The 19,906-nt window shown below is 40.9% G+C and overlaps 1 protein-coding gene across 12 annotated transcripts in view; it reads left to right on the forward strand.

The window, feature by feature from the left end:
• The window catches only part of LOC131426183 (disintegrin and metalloproteinase domain-containing protein 33), a 1,149,595-nt gene that overhangs the window by 741,689 nt on the left and 388,000 nt on the right, over positions 1–19,906 (forward strand). For all 12 annotated transcript variants that reach the window (XM_058588702.1, XM_058588703.1, XM_058588711.1 and 9 more), the window contains one exon: positions 7,377–7,460. In XM_058588702.1, the coding sequence (XP_058444685.1) occupies positions 7,377–7,460 (84 nt within the window). The remainder of the gene's footprint in view (positions 1–7,376; positions 7,461–19,906) is intronic.

Consider the following 19,906-nt stretch of genomic DNA (forward strand, 5'->3'; position numbering starts at 1 on the left):
AGGTCCTTGCCTTTGATTGTAACATGACATGCGACAACTTCAATACCTGGTATCGAGGGGAGGTTAATGCGATAGAAAGAATCGCACTTTTTGATCCCCAAAAGTACTCCTCCATAGGAATCATCTCGATCCAGACGAATAATGTTAAAATCGTGAAAGTTTAAGGGTATTTCAGAAGTTAGCCAAGTTTCGCACAATGCAAATGCGTCACATTTCAGATTATTTACTAGAAATTTGAAAGGATCTATTTTTGGGATGATACTTCTACAATTCCACTGTATAACAGTGATTGTATCCGTGACCTCGGTGGGTGTCTTAGCCATCGAAGGATACGATCGCTGAAAGAAGGGGCCATTTTGCAGTCAACTGCTTCAAGAATGTTTTAACTGTAGGAATAAAAGCCATTATCAGGCTTTTAAGAGGTTCAGAAATATTGAAAGTAGACATGATCCAGTCCACAATATCAGAGAATTTAACAAACCCAGTATTTGGTAAATTTTCTGACTGATCTTTAGGGACTTTCGGGGGTTTTGAAGTCCCAGGAAGTGATGGAAATTCTTGCTCGGAATTTAATTTTCCAAGGCCTGGAGCTTTTTTCTCTGGTTTTTTGCCATCACTACCAGTTGTTGTAATTTTTCGGAACCCATCAGAGGACATCTTCGAACCCTTACTAGGGAGCTTTTGAGAAGATTTATTTCTTCTCTTTCTAATTGATGAGCTATGAGGGACAGCCGAAGATGTACCTTCGAGGGGGTCATCATATTCGCTCTCGTCAGTTGACAAGTAAGCGTAAGGATTTTCGGTAGGTGGCGTAGCACATTTCAACATTTCTGCAAAAGAGCGTTTGGAATGTTGCTTAAGTGAACGCTTCATTTTATCCTTACGCAATTTGTACACGGGACAATCAGAGAGGTCATGCGGCCCCTCCTTACAGTAGAGACACTTTTCATTGTCTCCACTGCAGGAGTTATCCGCATGACTCCCTCCACACTTTATACACCGGGATTTATTGCAACAATGGGATGCTGTATGTCCCAATTGTTTGCAATTGGTGCAGTTCATGACCCGCGGCACAAAAAGACGAACAGGTAAACGGACTCGGTCCAGGAGGACGTAATTAGGCAAAGCCGAGCCAGCGAAAGTCACCCGATACGAGTCTGATGGGATATAGGACTTAGTCCCATCCTCAGCGGTCGATACTGAACGCAATTGCTTGCAGTCCAGTATCTTAACGTTCTTGAGTAGGGGGTTTTTAAAACCGCCTGTCCCATGCTTAAGAACGTCCTCGCAAGTCAGACTCGGATCGGTGATCACGCCGTCTATCTCGACTTCGCGAGCTGGTACGTATACGCGATACTCCCGCGTGAAATTCTCACTTCGAACGATCTCATTAGCCTGTTTTGCACTGGCTAACAAGACCCTAAGCTTGTCCGGGCGTACTTTCTCAATTTTTTGTACAGTATTGTGTCGCGAGGACAGGTCATTAGAAAGTTTTAGAAGGTTCAATTTTTTACCATTCGCTTTGGTCCGGATGTAAACCGCATACGGTCCGGCCGAGAGTGCAAGCCCATCGGGATAGCTTCTAATGCGAGATTTATTGCCATCAGAAGCATCCATTTGATCATCTAGGGGAAGGTCAGGCAATTCTGTGCCTTTTGTCATGGCACGGAAATGTGTCCGTGCGGGTAAATATTAGGGGGCAATAAAAATCTAATGGTACTGAACAACAGGGAAAAAGAAAAAAATACTTAGCTTTAGCTCTCGAAGGGTGATCGGCCGACAAGGCCCGGTCCTAGGCGAATACTCCAGTTCAATAAAGTGCAAAAAACCTCTTTGAGGAAAAAGCACTTTGTTTTTAGTCTCTCACTACACTGTCCAATGAAACCAATCTTTTTATCACTATATATATTTATCACTGTTTCTAATGTACAACGATATATACGCAGCGCCCAGCGCTGGCGCTGGCTAACGGTACCACACGCAGTGCTGCTTTACACAAGCTCACAGTCGGCCTTGAGAACGGATTAATTAGAACTATCACTCGACCGCACTGATGCACACAATAGAATACGGGATGACCTTGATAACGGAATAAAACAATTCACCACGCGATTGGAGAAAGCAGAATTTACGTCCGATCGATCCGATAGTCACGGCACGAATGAGCGTCTAGCATGATAAAAGATATGTAAGTTACTAGCTTCATTGACCGTTTAGGCATAAATCCGTGTTGATTTTCAGATATATAGTCGTTGCACTGAGTTATGAAGTCGAGAACAATGATTGTATCGAACTTTAGATATTTTTTCGCATTCATTGTCGAATCATTAAAATTAATTAAAACTAATCGATTTTAGAGAAAGAGATGAAATTACTTTCAGTGAAACGACTGTAGATGACGGACGGACTTTCGATTGAACGACTTTACCGAAAACTGTTTTATTTTTCGCATCTGCATATCCCTTGCCAAAACAGAAGTTTTTCTTCTAGATGATTGTTTTTTCATCCCTTGCCAAAACAGTATTTTTTTTAAGAAATTCATCATCGGAATGGCTTTAGGTGAAGCATTAAATATTTGATGAAACGACTTTCGATGAAACGACTTACGAAGAAACGATTTTCGATTAAACGACTTCCGGTGAAATGGATTTTGGTGGAACGGTTTTTAATGAAACGGCCTTCATTGAAACGTCTTTTTAGAAAATAGCTATCGATTAAATGACTCAGAGATATTCGGAGATACGACTGTTTCGATTAAATGACTTCCGGTTAAATGGTTTTCGGTGAAACGGCTTTTGATGAAACAGCCTTCACTGAAACGTCTTTTTAGAAAATAGCTGTCGATTAAATGACGATTAAATCAGAGAAATTCGGAGATACGGCTCTCTATTAAATAAATTCGAGTAATTATTATTATGCCGTATAATAGTACTCAACAGTTTAAGCATCTCAAGAAAAAAGTGCCCATGCGAAATTTGAGCTAAATTGGATATGGGTAAGTTCCGCCCGTTTTCAGTTATGAAAAATCACCCTACTGTATAGTTTATATTCATCAGCGGAAAGGCGTTCGGCGAAGCAACGCTTGATGAAATGGCTTTTCGTCAAGTGACTTCCAGTGAACTGGTTTCCGGTTAAATGACTTTAGAAGAAATGACTTTCGATGAAATGACCTCCGGTGTCGCGACTTTTGGTAAAATGGATTTCGATTAAATGGCTTTCGGTGAAATGGATTTCGATTAAATGACTTCCGGTGAAAGGGCTTTCGATGAAACGACTTTCGATGAAATGGTTTCTACTGAAATGGCTTTTGGTGACATAACTTTCGTTTAACTGGCAAACGAACGAATTTAGATGAAATGACTCTTCGTGAAGTGACTTCCGGTGATTTGGTTTCCGGTAAAATGACTAGATGAAATAACTTTCGATGAAATGACCTTCACTGTCACGATTTTTGGTAAAATAGTTTTCGGTTAAAAAACTTTCGGTGAAAAGGCTTTCGATGCAACGACGACGAAATGGCTTCTACTAAAGTGGCTTGTGGTGAAATGGCTTCGTTTAACTGGCTTTTTGTGAACAAATTTAGATAAAATGGTTTTCCGTGAAATGGAAATGACTTCCAGTGAACTGGTTTCCGGTGAAATGACTTTCGATGAAATGACCTCCGGTGTCGCGACTTTTGTTAAAAATAGTTTTCGATTAAATGACATTCGGTGAAATGGCTTTCGACTGTTATTATAGCTGAAGCGGAATGGCTTTCTATGAAACGATTTTCGACTGAACGACTTTGATTGAATAACATCCGCTAAAATGGTTTTTCGATGAAACGATTCTTGATTAAATGACTTTTGATGAAATCGCTTTCGAATAAACGACTTTCGTTGAGTAGGCTGCCAAATTTTGATATGGTTTAAATCAAGTGGTTTTCGGTTAAACAATTCTCGATGAAACGACTTTCGGTATAATGACTTTCGATTGAATAACTTGCACCAAAATGGCTTTCGTAGAAACGACTTTAGATGAAATATGTTTCGAAAGAAGATTTTTTTTGTTAACATGGTTTTCGATTAAATGACTTTCAGTGAAATGTCCTTCGGTTCACTGCTGCTGAAATGGTTTGGCGGTGAAATGATTGCTGATTAAACGATATTCGATGGAATGACTTTCGGTGTCATGACTTTTAATGAAATGACATGGCTTTCGAGGTAACAATTTAAGATCAGTAGACCAGCCTTCGATTAAATGGCTGTCGGTGAAAAGATATCTGATCAGATTACTTCCGATTACAGAACTTTCGGTAAAATGACCTTATATTTCATGATTGTCGGTTAAATGGCTTTTGGCGAAAAGGCTTTTAATTATATGACTTTCGCAGATATGATCCTCGGTGAAACGGCTTTTGATAAAGTGGCTAAGTTTTGTGAAACGACTTTTGCTAGAATGGTTACGATTAAAAACACTTTCGGTGAAATTGCTGCCGGCGGAATGACTTACGACGTTATGACTGTCGGAGAAACGACGTTCGATCATTTCGAGCATTTTCACTGAAGCGGCTCTCAGAGAAATGATTTTAAATTTAATGATTTTCGGAGAAATGGCTTTCGATTAAACGGCATCCGGTGAAATAGCTTCCGGGTTTTTTTTAATGATTTTATTTAAGGAAGGGGTCGGGTTGAAATGATGAAGAAAGCATCATTTTAGAGATTTTTTCAGAACTATCGTTCAACAAAAGATACTCAAACATTTTGTGATTTTTGTAATATTGAGAAATAAGTCGGCGAAGAGGTATTTTTGAAAACGCTGTGTCCGCTATCTTAACGCAGACTTATCAGAAGTCTACAAATCATAGATAGAATAAATGCTTTGCTAGACCCCAACGTTTCAGTTTGTTTTTTTTTTAATTTTTGGTGGTTGTTTAATGTTTAAATTACGATTTTGCGCGCAAAAAATCCGCCATTTTGTAGCTGTAAAACCTCTCCAAAGTGACAAACAACGAAAAGGAAAACGTTGAGGTCTGGGAAAGTTTGTGCAAAATTTGAAAAAAAATTGAGACAGTAGTTTTTGAATGACGTTGGACGCAAACTTTCAAAACTTGCTTTCGAGAAAACTCGTTTAAAGTTTTAACGTTTAAATAATTCAGGTTTGGGTCGATTTAGAAATTTTTTTACGGTTTTTCGCCCTTTTCGGTGATGGTATAAAATTTTTAACACAATTTACCCGGATCCGGCTGAAATTCAGGAATTCCGTGTTGAACCTAAGTTTATGAAAATCGATCGCGCTATCTATGAGAAAATTTAGAACACATATTTTCATTTTTTGCACATTTTGCCCCATAACTCCGGAACCGGAAGTCGGATCCAAATAATATTTGGGATTTTTTTATGAGACCACAAGACCTTTCATTTGAATCTAAGTTGGTGAAAATCGGTTCAGCCATCTCCGAGAAAAGTTAGTGCAAAAGAACGTTACATACAGACATACGCACATACACACACAGACATTTTGCGTACTCGACGAACTGAGTCGAATGGTATATGAAACTCAAAAGTCGGTTTTCACAGTGATTGCATAACCTTTCTTTATGAGAAAGGCAAAAATAATGATTTTTTAGAACAACTTTTGGTGAAAGGACCGTATGAAATGGTTTTCGATTAAATGATTTTCGGCGGAATGGCTTCCGCCTGTTAACATAACTTAGGCGGAATGGCTTTCGATGAAGTGATTTTTCGAAGAAATCACTTTTGATAAAAATTACTTTCAATCATTTGAATTACTTTCGCTGGGATGGTTTCGGGTGAAAAAAATTTGGCTGAAATGACTTTTGATAAAATGACTCTCGGTTAACCGTTGAGGATGGCTTCCGAATTTTGAATTCGGAATCTTAAATTAAGTGGCTTTCGGTTAAACGACTTTCGATGAAACCGACTTTCCGTAGTATGTAAGTGAACATTGTTAACCCATTTATATGTAGTCTACATTTGCTTGAAGAAATAAATAAATAAATAACGACTTTCGATTGAATTGAAGAGGCTTTCGTACAAACGACTTTAGATAAAATGAGCTTGGGGAAAAGATTTCCCGATGAAATGGCTTTCGGTCAAATGACTTTCGGTGAAAAACCTTTCGGTTGTTGATATAGCTTAAGCGAAATGACTTTCGATGAAGTGACTTTTGCTTAAACGACTTTCGGTGTTACGATCTTCGATTGTATGGCTTCCACTGATGTGGCTTTTGGTGAAACGATTTTTGGCGAAATGTCTCTTCATGGCATGGCTTTCGATGATGGCTTTATATTGAATGGTTTTCGGTGTAACGGCTGTCGGCGAAATGGCTTTTTTTTGTTGCGCATTGTGGCGAAGGTCGACAGCAAAACGACTGTCGAGCGAATGATTTTCAATGAAACGACTCGGAGAAATGACTGTAAGCAGCATGTTTCAGAGTGGATGGTTTAGACGTTTCCAGTGACACAACCACGATTTTGTTCTATTTTTACGTTATGACGTAAGTAACCGTAAACACTTACTTTTACTTTCGATGTGTACCTAACGAAAAACAGATTTTTAACAGACTGTTGAAAGTCAATCAACACAGAAAAGTACAATAACGAAAAAAAAGTCAAATTAAAAAAAATGATAAAAAGTACATCGGACATGAGACTTGAACTCGGATCCTTCTCCAGTCCGTAGAAACCGCCTTGCCAATTGAACTACTCTGGATATGATGAAACAATGCTCAGAGAGTCAATCAATTGAATGGAACTCCCTTTTTTTCGGAGTATGCTCGGCACGGTTTTTGCAGTTAATCAGTCTCTCTTCTGTGCTACCAAAAGGCCAAGAATGCACTAGAAAGCTTTAAGTTTATTACAAAAGAGTACGAGAAGAGCTTATGGGAGGGTTTACTTTGACTTTTTGTACATTTTTATTTTGTGAAAACTTGCTCTTTCGTTTTCATTTACCTATTTTAGCTTACTACAAATAATTCGTGAATAATAATTTGATATACTCAAATATAATTTTATCAAGTCTCAGTACCATCACAAAAATAGTAAGAGAAAATTATGAAAACTTTTAAATGAAATGAACAAGGTTGAAACTTTCTCAACAAATGCACTATGCATACGTAATCAAAACTAGCTTCGCAATTTCTGTACAAATCCTTCGAAACCATGACTGTGACTGTGTGTCTCCGGAAAACTTGCGTCTCGAACCGGTAAATAATCTCGTACGATGTTTATCTTTTGTCATGCGTGTGCGTGTGCAGTGTGCAGTGTGCCTTCCGTTTCCAAGTTATGATATTTACCAGGAACAAAATTGTTAGCTAATAGTGTGCATCTTCTTTTCCATTTTTGCTTTCCCGAAAACACCCCGGAATCGATGCAGTTTCCAGCTCGAGGCGGCTACGATGGTGGCGGCGGCGGCGGCGGCAGCTACGCTGGAAGCGGAGGTGGCCGAGGACGTTCGAGGGTAAGTTCTGTACCGTACAATAGCAATTTAATATGTTTTCTGTAGTTCAAACGGTTCCGATTCCGGGGGAATTTCCAAACCCTCGGCAAAACGGCAAAACCGTAATCGCTTTGAACTGCCAGTAGCTTCGGATCGTTTTGGGATCATTCGGAATTACCCATTCCTTGCTTGCTTGCTTGCTTGCTGGCTGGCTGACTGCAACAGAAAAACATCCTACCTCCCTCGCTCCCTCCCACTCGCACTCGCCTCACGGTGAACATCACGGAAAATATGCCCCATTCCGAAGGAACACGAGCACACAAACGGGAGCAGTTTGCAATCGCTGGCTGGGTTCGTCAGCAGATTCTTAGATGAGCTGAGAAAAGTTCAAAAGATGATGGGACGAGGGTCAACCTCTTGTGCATTCTGTGCAGGAGTGCCGTTTTCTGAATGCACATACCAGAAGAACCATTTGCAGACAAAATGCACACACCCACACTCGTAAATTACGGTACGAATCCCTTGCTCATTCAAGTTTAGGGGAATTTACGATGATGTGCATAAATGCGATGGGTCTGATGAAGGGGGTGGGAAAGAAGAGGGCCGAGGAACGAAGGCGGATGTGTACGACTCTGCATTTTCGCAAGCCATGCATACTGAGAAGGTGTGCCTGCCTCTTGCCGACCTACATAAGTCAAAGAAACGAGCTTCGGCTTGATGATGGATGGTGCTTAAATTACTACCAAGAAACTGGCTACAATGAATGAGAATGACATTTCACTCACTGAATATTCCGGGCTGCAGTAGTTCATATTTTCATTTCAATCAAGAGCGCAAAATTGCAACTCTTGTGGTCTTTTGTTGCGCATTGTGGCGAGGGTCTAACGAAACAACAAAAAACCAACAATATGCTGAGGCCTACACAATTGCGGACCATAATTTCAAACCAATTATAGTGCATGTCAAAACCACCGCACGTCATTCGGTGGAGGAGTTTGAGTGTTTTTTTTCCTTCTTTCATTTGAGTTTTGCATGGTCTCTGATGCCCACCGCTCTTGATTCTAAATGAACTGTGCATTGTTCCGGTGACTGACGCTACAATTGGGCACTCAAAATCAGCAGAAACTTTTTGAAGGACTATTTTGAGTGAAGTAAAATAAGCGACGTTGCTCTGGGACGTCCTCGCGAGAGTTTCTGCATTGTGACGTAAGTGTTTTATGAATCTACGATCCTTGGATACATGGACTTTTGGACTCCTGGGCCCTTGGGATTTTAAAATGAATCTTGAATTCATAAACTCTACAATTGTTGAACTCATTTGGACTTTTGGATTCTTAATTCTTGAACCCTTGAACACATAAACTCCCGAACTTTTGAACGCTCGAACTCTCGAACTCTTGAACTCTTGAACTCTTGAACTCTTGAACCCTAGAACTCCAGATATCTACAACTCTAGAACTCTAGAACACTCTTGAGTTCAAGAACTCTACAACTCTAGAGCTCTAAAACAATCTTGAACTCTAGAACTCTAGAGCTCTAGAACTATAAAATTCTAGAACTCTATAACTCTAGAACTCAAGATCACCATAACTCTAGAGCACTTGACCTCTTGAACTCTATAACACTATAACTCCAGAACTCTAAAACTCTAAAACTCTGGAACTCTACAACTCTAGAACTCTGGAATTCTAGAGCTCTAGAACTCTAAAACTCTAGAATTCAAGATCTCCATAACTCTAGAACTCCGCAGTTCTAGAACTCTATAACTCTGGAACTCTAGCACTTGACACCTCTTGAACTTTTGAGCTCTTGAACTCTAGAACACTAGAACTCTAGAACTCTAAAATTCTAGAACTCTAGAACTCAAGATCTCCAGAACTCTAAAACTCTAGAACTGTAGAACTCTAAAACTCTAAAACTCTGGAACTCTACAACTCTAGAACTCTGGAATTCTAGAGCTCTAGAACTCTAAAACTCTAGAATTCAAGATCTCCATAACTCTAGAACTCCGCAGTTCTAGAACTCTATAACTCTGGAACTCTAGCACTTGACACCTCTTGAACTTTTGAGCTCTTGAACTCTAGAACACTAGAACTCTAGAACTCTAAAATTCTAGAACTCTAGAACTCAAGATCTCCAGAACTCTAAAACTCTAGAACTGTAGAACTCTAAAACTCTAGAACACTCTTGAGCTCTTGAACTCTAGAGCTCTTGAACTCTAGAGCTCTAGTACTCTAGAACTCCAGAAATCTAGAACTCTAAAACTCTAGAACTCTTGAACTCCAGAACTTTAGAAGTCTAGAACGCTAAAACTCTAGAACTCTAGAACTTCAGAAATCTTGAACTCTTGAACTCTTGAATTCTTGAACTCTTGAACTCTTGAACTCTTGAACTCTTGAACTCATGAACTCTTGAACTCTTGAACTCTTGAACTCATGAACTCATGAACTCATGAACTCTTGAACTCTTGAACTCATGAACTCATGAACTCATGAACTCTTGAACTCTTGAACTCTTGAACTCATGAACTCTTGAACTCTTGAACTCTTGAACTCTTGCACTCTTGAACTCTTGAACTCTTGAACTCTTGAACTCTTGAACTCTTGAACTCTTGAACTCTTGAACTCTTGAACTCTTGAACTCTTGAACTCTTGAACTCTTGAACTCTTGAACTCTTGAACTCTTGAACTCTTGAACTCTTGAACTCTTGAACTCTTGAACTCTTGAACTCTTGAACTCTTGAACTCTTGAACTCTTGAACTCTTGAACTCTTGAACTCTTGAACTCTTGAACTCTTGAACTCTTGAACTCTTGAACTCTTGAACTCTTGAACTCTTGAACTCTTGAACTCTTGAACTCTTGAACTCTTGAACTCTTGAACTCTTGAACTCTTGAACTCTTGAACTCTTGAACTCTTGAACTCTTGAACTCTTGAACTCTTGAACTCTTGAACTCTTGAACTCTTGAACTCTTGAACTCTTGAACTCTTGAACTCTTGAACTCTTGAACTCTTGAACTCTTGCACTCTTGAACTCTTGAACTCTTGAACTCTTGAACTCTTGAACTCTTGAACTCTTGAACTCTTGAACTCTTGAACTCTTGAACTCTTGAACTCTTGAACTCTTGAACTCTTGAACTCTTGAACTCTTGAACTCTTGAACTCTTGAACTCTTGAACTCTTGAACTCTTGAACTCTTGAACTCTTGAACTCTTGAACTCTTGAACTCTTGAACTCTTGAACTCTTGAACTCTTGAACTCTTGAACTCTTGAACTCTTGAACTCTTGAACTCTTGAACTCTTGAACTCTTGAACTCTTGAACTCTTGAACTCTTGAACTCTTGAACTCTTGAACTCTTGAACTCTTGAACTCTTGAACTCTTGAACTCTTGAACTCTTGAACTCTTGAACTCTTGAACTCTTGAACTCTTGAACTCTTGAACTCTTGAACTCTTGAACTCTTGAACTCTTGAACTCTTGAACTCTTGAACTCTTGAACTCTTGAACTCTTGAACTCTTGAACTCTTGAACTCTTGAACTCTTGAACTCTTGAACTCTTGAACTCTTGAACTCTTGAACTCTTGAACTCTTGAACTCTTGAACTCTTGAACTCTTGAACTCTTGAACTCTTGAACTCTTGAACTCTTGAACTCTTGAACTCTTGAACTCTTGAACTCTTGAACTCTTGAACTCTTGAACTCTTGAACTCTTGAACTCTTGAACTCTTGAACTCTTGAACTCTTGAACTCTTGAACTCTTGAACTCTTGGACTCTTGGACTCTTGGACTCTTGGACTCTTGGACTCTTGGACTCTTGGACTCTTGGACTTTTGGACTCTTGAACTCTTGAACTCTTGAACTCTTGAACTCTTGAACTCTTGAACTCTTGAACTCTTGAACTCTTGAACTCTTGAACTCTTGAACTCTTGAACTCTTGAACTCTTGAACTCTTGAACTCTTGAACTCTTGAACTCTTGAACTCTTGAACTCTTGAACTCTTGAACTCTTGAACTCTTGAACTCTTGAACTCTTGAACTCTTGAACTCTTGAACTCTTGAACTCTTGAACTCTTGAACTCTTGAACTCTTGAACTCTTGAACTCTTGAACTCTTGAACTCTTGAACTCTTGAACTCTTGAACTCTTGAACTCTTGAACTCTTGAACTCTTGTACTTTTGGACTCTTGGACTCTTGAACTCTTGAACTCTTGAACTCTTGAACTCTTGAACTCTTGAACTCTTGAACTCTTGAACTCTTGAACTCTTGAACTCTTGAACTCTTGAACTCTTGAACTCTTGAACTCTTGAACTCTTGAACTCTTGAACTCTTGAACTCTTGAACTCTTGAACTCTTGAACTCTTGAACTCTTGAACTCTTGAACTCTTGAACTCTTGAACTCTTGAACTCTTGAACTCTTGAACTCTTGAACTCTTGAACTCTTGAACTCTTGAACTCTTGAACTCTTGAACTCTTGAACTCTTGAACTCTTGAACTCTTGAACTCTTGAACTCTTGAACTCTTGAACTCTTGAACTCTTGAACTCTTGAACTCTTGAACTCTTGAACTCTTGAACTCTTGAACTCTTGAACTCTTGAACTCTTGAACTCTTGAACTCTTGAACTCTTGAACTCTTGAACTCTTGAACTCTTGAACTCTTGAACTCTTGAACTCTTGAACTCTTGAACTCTTGAACTCTTGAACTCTTGAACTCTTGAACTCTTGAACTCTTGAACTCTTGGACTCTTGGACTCTTGGACTCTTGGACTCTTGGACTCTTGGACTTTTGGACTCTTGAACTCTTGAACTCTTGAACTCTTGAACTCTTGAACTCTTGAACTCTTGAACTCTTGAACTCTTGAACTCTTGAACTCTTGAACTCTTGAACTCTTGAACTCTTGAACTCTTGAACTCTTGAACTCTTGAACTCTTGAACTCTTGAACTCTTGAACTCTTGAACTCTTGAACTCTTGAACTCTTGAACTCTTGAACTCTTGAACTCTTGAACTCTTGAACTCTTGAACTCTTGAACTCTTGAACTCTTGAACTCTTGAACTCTTGAACTCTTGAACTCTTGAACTCTTGAACTCTTGAACTCTTGAACTCTTGAACTCTTGAACTCTTGAACTCTTGAACTCTTGAACTCTTGAACTCTTGAACTCTTGAACTCTTGAACTCTTGAACTCTTGAACTCTTGAACTCTTGAACTCTTGAACTCTTGAACTCTTGAACTCTTGAACTCTTGAACTCTTGAACTCTTGTAATTTTGGACTCTTGGACTCTTGAACTCTTGGACTCTTGAACTCTTGGACTCTTGGACTCTTGGACTCTTGGACTCTTGGACTCTTGGACTCTTGGACTCTTGGACTCTTGGACTCTTGGACTCTTGGACTCTTGGACTCTTGGACTCTTGGACTCTTGGACTCTTGGACTCTTGGACTCTTGGACTCTTGGACTCTTGGACTCTTGGACTCTTGGACTCTTGGACTCTTGGACTCTTGGACTCTTGGACTCTTGGACTCTTGGACTCTTGGACTCTTGGACTCTTGGACTCTTGGACTCTTGGACTCTTGGACTCTTGGACTCTTGGACTCTTGGACTCTTGGACTCTTGGACTCTTGGACTCTTGGACTCTTGGACTCTTGGACTCTTGGACTCTTGGACTCTTGGACTCTTGGACTCTTGGACTCTTGGACTCTTGGACTCTTGGACTCTTGGACTCTTGGACTCTTGGACTCTTGGACTTTTGGACTCTTGGACTCTTGGACTTTTGGACTCTTGGACTTTTGGACTTTTGGACTATTGGACTCTTGGACTCTTGGACTCTTGAACTCTTGAACTCTTGAACTCTTGAACTCTTGAACTCTTGAACTCTTGAACTCTTGAACTCTTGAACTCTTGAACTCTTGAACTCTTGAACTCTTGAACTCTTGAACTCTTGAACTCTTGAACTCTTGAACTCTTGAACTCTTGAACTCTTGAACTCTTGAACTCTTGAACTATTGAACTCTTGAACTCTTGAACTCTTGAACTCTTGAACTCTTGAACTCTTGAACTCTTGAACTCTTGAACTCTTGGACTCTTGGACTCTTGGACTCTTGGACTCTTGGACTCTTGGACTCTTGGACTTTTGGACTCTTGAACTCTTGAACTCTTGAACTCTTGAACTCTTGAACTCTTGAACTCTTGAACTCTTGAACTCTTGAACTCTTGAACTCTTGAACTCTTGAACTCTTGAACTCTTGAACTCTTGAACTCTTGAACTCTTGAACTCTTGAACTCTTGAACTCTTGAACTCTTGAACTCTTGAACTCTTGAACTCTTGAACTCTTGAACTCTTGAACTCTTGAACTCTTGAACTCTTGAACTCTTGAACTCTTGAACTCTTGAACTCTTGAACTCTTGAACTCTTGAACTCTTGAACTCTTGAACTCTTGAACTCTTGAACTCTTGAACTCTTGAACTCTTGAACTCTTGAACTCTTGAACTCTTGAACTCTTGAACTCTTGAACTCTTGAACTCTTGTAATTTTGGACTCTTGGACTCTTGAACTCTTGGACTCTTGAACTCTTGGACTCTTGGACTCTTGGACTCTTGGACTCTTGGACTCTTGGACTCTTGGACTCTTGGACTCTTGGACTCTTGGACTCTTGGACTCTTGGACTCTTGGACTCTTGGACTCTTGGACTCTTGGACTCTTGGACTCTTGGACTCTTGGACTCTTGGACTCTTGGACTCTTGGACTCTTGGACTCTTGGACTCTTGGACTCTTGGACTCTTGGACTCTTGGACTCTTGGACTCTTGGACTCTTGGACTCTTGGACTCTTGGACTCTTGGACTCTTGGACTCTTGGACTCTTGGACTCTTGGACTCTTGGACTCTTGGACTCTTGGACTCTTGGACTCTTGGACTCTTGGACTCTTGGACTCTTGGACTCTTGGACTCTTGGACTCTTGGACTCTTGGACTCTTGGACTCTTGGACTCTTGGACTCTTGGACTCTTGGACTCTTGGACTTTTGGACTCTTGGACTCTTGGACTTTTGGACTCTTGGACTTTTGGACTTTTGGACTATTGGACTCTTGGACTCTTGGACTCTTGAACTCTTGAACTCTTGAACTCTTGAACTCTTGAACTCTTGAACTCTTGAACTCTTGAACTCTTGAACTCTTGAACTCTTGAACTGTTGAACTCTTGAACTCTTGAACTCTTGAACTCTTGAACTCTTGAACTCTTGAACTCTTGAACTCTTGAACTCTTGAACTCTTGAACTCTTGAACTCTTGAACTCTTGAACTCTTGAACTCTTGAACTCTTGAACTCTTGAACTCTTGAACTCTTGAACTCTTGAACTCTTGAACTCTTGAACTCTTGAACTCTTGAACTCTTGAACTCTTGACCTCTTGAACTCTTGAACTCTTGAACTCTTGAACTCTTGAACTCTTGAACTCTTGAACTATTGAACTCTTGAACTCTTGAACTCTTGAACTCTTGAACTCTTGAACTCTTGAACTCTTGAACTCTTGAACTCTTGAACTCTTGAACTCTTGAACTCTTGAACTCTTGAACTCTTGAACTCTTGAACTCTTGAACTCTTGAACTCTTGAACTCTTGAACTCTTGAACTCTTGAACTCTTGAACTCTTGAACTCTTGAACTCTTGAACTCTTGAACTCTTGGACTCTTGTAGTTTTGGACTCTTGGGCTCTTGAACTCTTGAACTCTTGAACTCTTGAACTCTTGAACTCTTGAACTCTTGAACTCTTGAACTCTTGAACTCTTGAACTCTTGAACTCTTGAACTATTGAACTCTTGAACTCTTGAACTCTTGAACTCTTGGACTCTTGAACTCTTGGACTCTTGTACTTTTGGACTCTTGGACTCTTGGACTCTTGGACTCTTGGACTCTTGGACTCTTGGACTCTTGGACTCTTGGACTCTTGGACTCTTGGACTCTTGGACTCTTGGACTCTTGAACTCTTGAACTCTTGGACTCTTGGACTCTTGGACTCTTGGACTCTTGGACTCTTGGACTCTTGGACTCTTGGACTCTTGGACTCTTGGACTCTTGGACTCTTGGACTCTTGGACTCTTGGACTCTTGGACTCTTGGACTCTTGGACTCTTGGACTCTTGGACTCTTGGACTCTTGGACTCTTGGACTCTTGGACTCTTGGACTCTTGGACTCTTGGACTCTTGGACTCTTGGACTCTTGGACTCTTGGACTCTTGGACTCTTGGACTCTTGGACTCTTGGACTCTTGGACTCTTGGACTCTTGGACTCTTGGACTCTTGGACTCTTGGACTCTTGGACTCTTGGACTCTTGGACTCTTGGACTCTTGGACTCTTGGACTCTTGGACTCTTGGACTCTTGGACTCTTGGACTCTTGGACTCTTGGACTCTTGGACTCTTGTACTCTTGGACTCTTGGACTCTTGGACTCTTGGACTCTTGGACTCTTGGACTCTTGGACTCTTGGACTCTTGGACCCTTGGACTCTTGGACTCTTGGACTCTTGGACTCTTGGACTCTTGGACTCTTGGACTCTTGGACTCTTGGACTCTTGGACTCTTGGACTCTTGGACTCTTGGACTCTTGTACTCTTGGACTCTTGGACTCTTGGACTCTTGGACTCTTGGACTCTTGGACTCTTGGACTCTTGGACTCTTGGACTCTTGGACTCTTGGACTCTTGGACCCTTGGACTCTTGGACTCTTGGACTCTTGGACTCTTGGACTCTTGGACTCTTGGACTCTTGGACTTTTGGACCCTTGGGCTTTTGGACTCTTGGATTTTTGGACTCTTGGACTTTTGGACTCTTGGACTCTTGGACTCTTGGACTCTTGGACTCTTGGACTCTTAGAGACTCATGAGTTTCTGAAGACTTTTGAACTCGTGAAGAATCATGGACTTGAACTCGTGAAGAATCATGGACTGTTGTAGACTATTGCAGACTTTTGAGCCTCTTGGAGATTGTTGAACTATTTGACACTCTTGGACTCTTGGAGACTTGTAAAATCTTGTTGACTCTTGAACTTTTGGACCCTTGAAAACTCTTGGACTATTAGAGGCTGTTGAGTTCTTGGGAACTCCTGTAGAATCTTGGAGATTTGAAAAATCTTCGAAACTCGTAGAAACTCTTGAAAACTGTTGGACTCTTGGAGACTGTTGGACTGCTGGGGACTCATGGATGCTTGGAGACTCTTGGACTCTTGGAGACTCTTTGATTCTTGAAGACTCTCTATCTCTTGGAAATTATTGGAGACTTTTGAGACTTTTTGAAACTCTTGGATACTATTGGTCTCTTGGGCTCTTAGATATTGTTGGAATCTTGGAGACTGTTGGACTCTTGGAGACTTCTAGACGCTTGGATAATCTTGGACTTTTGGAGACTCTTTGATTCTTGGAAACTCCCGGACTCTTGAAGACTATTGGAGACTTTTGAGACTCTTTGAAACTCCCGGAGACTATTGGTCTCTTGGTGACTGTTGGGCTCTTGGAGAATGTTGGACTTTTGGAGACTCTTAGACTCTTGAAGGCTTTATGACTTTTGGACTGTTGGACCCTTGGAAACTTGAAGACTATTGGACTTTTGGCCGGGCCGCTTGAAGACACTTGGTCTTTTTGGAAACTCTTCGGCTCTTGAAATTTTTAGAGATTATTGAACTCTTGTAGACTTTTGAGACTCTTCGAGACTTGGATTGTAAGATTCTTGAAGAATGTTGGACTCTTGGAGACAGTTGTACGAATTGAGACTTTCGGACTCTTGGAGACTCTTGTAGAATCTTGGGAACTGTAGTAAAATCTTGAAGGTTCTTGGAGACTCTTGGAAACTGCTAGACTCTTAGAGACAGTTGAACTCTTTATTACCCTTGGACTCATGGCGACTTCTTGGAGACTCTCGGAGACTCATGAAAACTCTTGGAAATTCTTGGAGACTTTTAGGGACTTTTGGAGTATCTTGGAGACACTTGAACTCCAGGCCTCTTCGACTCTTGACCTGTTGAAATCTTGGACTCTTGAACTCTTAGACTCTTGGACTATTAGACTCCTTAACTTTAAAGCACTCGACTCTTGAAGACTTTTGGATTCTTGAACTCTTGAACTCTTGGACCCTTTCAGACTCTAGAATACTCTTGGAGACTTTTAGAGTATATTTGAGACAGCTGGAGGAAACTTGGTTACTCTTAGACTTTTGAAGACTCATCAACTCATGGACTCATGGAGACTCTTAGAGCTTCTCTTGGAGACTTTTGGAGTCTCTTGGAGACTCTTGGCGTCTCTTGGAGACTTTTGGGGTCTCATGGAGGCTCATGGAGACTCTTGGCGTCTTTGAGAGAATCTTGGCGTCTCTTGGAGACTTGTCGTTTCTTTGAGACTCATGGCTTTGCTTGGAGACTCTTGGAGACTGTTTAAGACTCTTGGAGACTCTAGGAGACTCTTGAAGTCTCATAGAGACTCTTGGTGTCTGTGGGAGACTCTTGAAGACTCTAGGAGACTGTTGGAGACTATTGGATTTTTGGCCTCTTGGAGACTCCTGGACGCTTGAAGACTCTTGGAAACTCTTCGACTCTTGATCTCTTAGAGATTATTAAGCTCTTGTAGACTTTTGAGCAGTGATGGCCCAGCACACGAGCCAGCTCTCATACAGTCCGTGTGCTTTTCAAAAACACGCACACGAAGTCTGAAGCACACGCTCGTGTGCCGTGTTGCTACTAGATCGAGAGTCGTATGCTTCGAAGAACCAGCTCGCGATGCTGGCTCATCTGCTGGCTCATGAGCTGGAATGGGGAGGTAGCTCGTGAGCTACTCATGTGCTAGCTCACGTGCTGAGTTGAGTGTCCGTTTTTTTTAAATTTAATAATATAATATAATTTTTAAGCACACAGTGTCCGCTTCTGTATTGTTTCTTGTCAGTAGGTGGACTACACAAATAGCACACGCTCATGAGTATGGTTTAAAAAGCACAGCACTCGAGGTTAATAGGCACACAGTGCAGGTATAGAGCAGCTCGTGTGCTGAGCTCGGACATCACTGCTTTTGAGCCTCTTCGAGACTATTGGACTGTAAGATTCATGAATAATGTTGGACTCTTGAAGACTTGAATAATTGAGACTTTAGGACTCTTGGAGACTCTTGTAGAATCTTGGGGGCTGTAGTAGAATCTTGAAGGCTCTTGGAAACTCTTGGAATCTCTTAGAGACTCTTGGAAACTGCTAGACTCTTAGAGACAGCTGGACTCTTTACTACTCTTGGACTTTTGGAGACTCATGAAAACTCTTGGAAATTCTTGGAGGCTGTTTGAGACTCGTGGAAACTCTTGGAGACTCTTGAAGACTTTTGAAGTCTCATGGAGTCTCATGGAGACTTTTTGCGTCTTTGGGAGAATCTTGGCGTCTCTTGGAGACTCTTGGCTTTTCTTTTATACTCATGGCGTTTCTGGGAGACTTTTGGAGACTGTTTGAGACTATTGGAGACTCTTGAAGACTTTTGAAGTCTCATGGAGACTCATGGAGACTCTTGGTGTCTTTGGATGACTCTTGAAGACTCTAGGAGACTGTTGGAGACTATTGGACTTTTGGCCTCTTGGTGACTCCTGGATACTTGAAGACTCTTGGAGACTCTTCGACTCCTGCTCTCTTAGAGATTATTGAACTCTTGTAGACTTTTGAGACTCTACGAGACTGTTGGACTGTAAGATTGTTGAAGAATGTTGGACTCTTGGAGACTGTTGACTGTTTGAGACTCTGGGAGACTCTAGGAGTCTCATGGAGACTCTTGTAAACTCTTGGTGTCGTTGGGAGACTCTTGAAGACTCTAGGAAACTGTTGGAGACTCTTGAAGTTTCATGCAGGTTCTTAGAGATTAGTGAAGTTTTGTGGAGACTCAAAGAGACTCGAAGGCTCATGGAGTCTCTCGGAGACTCTCGGAGCCTCTTGAAAACTTGAAAACTTTTGGAGACTCTTGAGGTCTGTTGGAGATTTTTATAAAATTATAGTTTTCGAACGAAATGCCTGTGATCTTCGAATCTGTTTGGAATTAATTGGAAACGAAATTGTTTGTTCCGAATTTGAATGTAATAGGAAAATTTTGCCTTCTCACCACGTTGGAAAAAATTCTTCGTTGCCGTAGCTGCGCTTAATTGATAGCATCTCAAGACTTTTGCAAACAAACACTCCTGGAGCCTCAAATTGCCATGCCGTTTGAGTTCCGGTTATTTTTCCACATGCTCCTGCGAGAGCAAACCACAACTCAAACAAAACACTGCTGCTAAATTGCCTAACCACAACTCAATCGATCCATCAAACAAATTTCACGCTCGCCATTCGCACCACAGTTGTTTTCCTGAACGGGGGATGAAAAAGAACGAGTTTTACTTAGCTTCCAGTTATTAAAGTGGTTTCTCCTCCTCCTCCCTACTTCCTTGGCACCCTTTTCGGGATAAGAGCTTTTCGAAACTCTTCTAACGAGCATG

The sequence above is a fragment of the Malaya genurostris genome, chromosome 1, assembly GCF_030247185.1.
Source record: "Malaya genurostris strain Urasoe2022 chromosome 1, Malgen_1.1, whole genome shotgun sequence".
Taxonomy (NCBI): domain Eukaryota; kingdom Metazoa; phylum Arthropoda; class Insecta; order Diptera; family Culicidae; genus Malaya; species Malaya genurostris.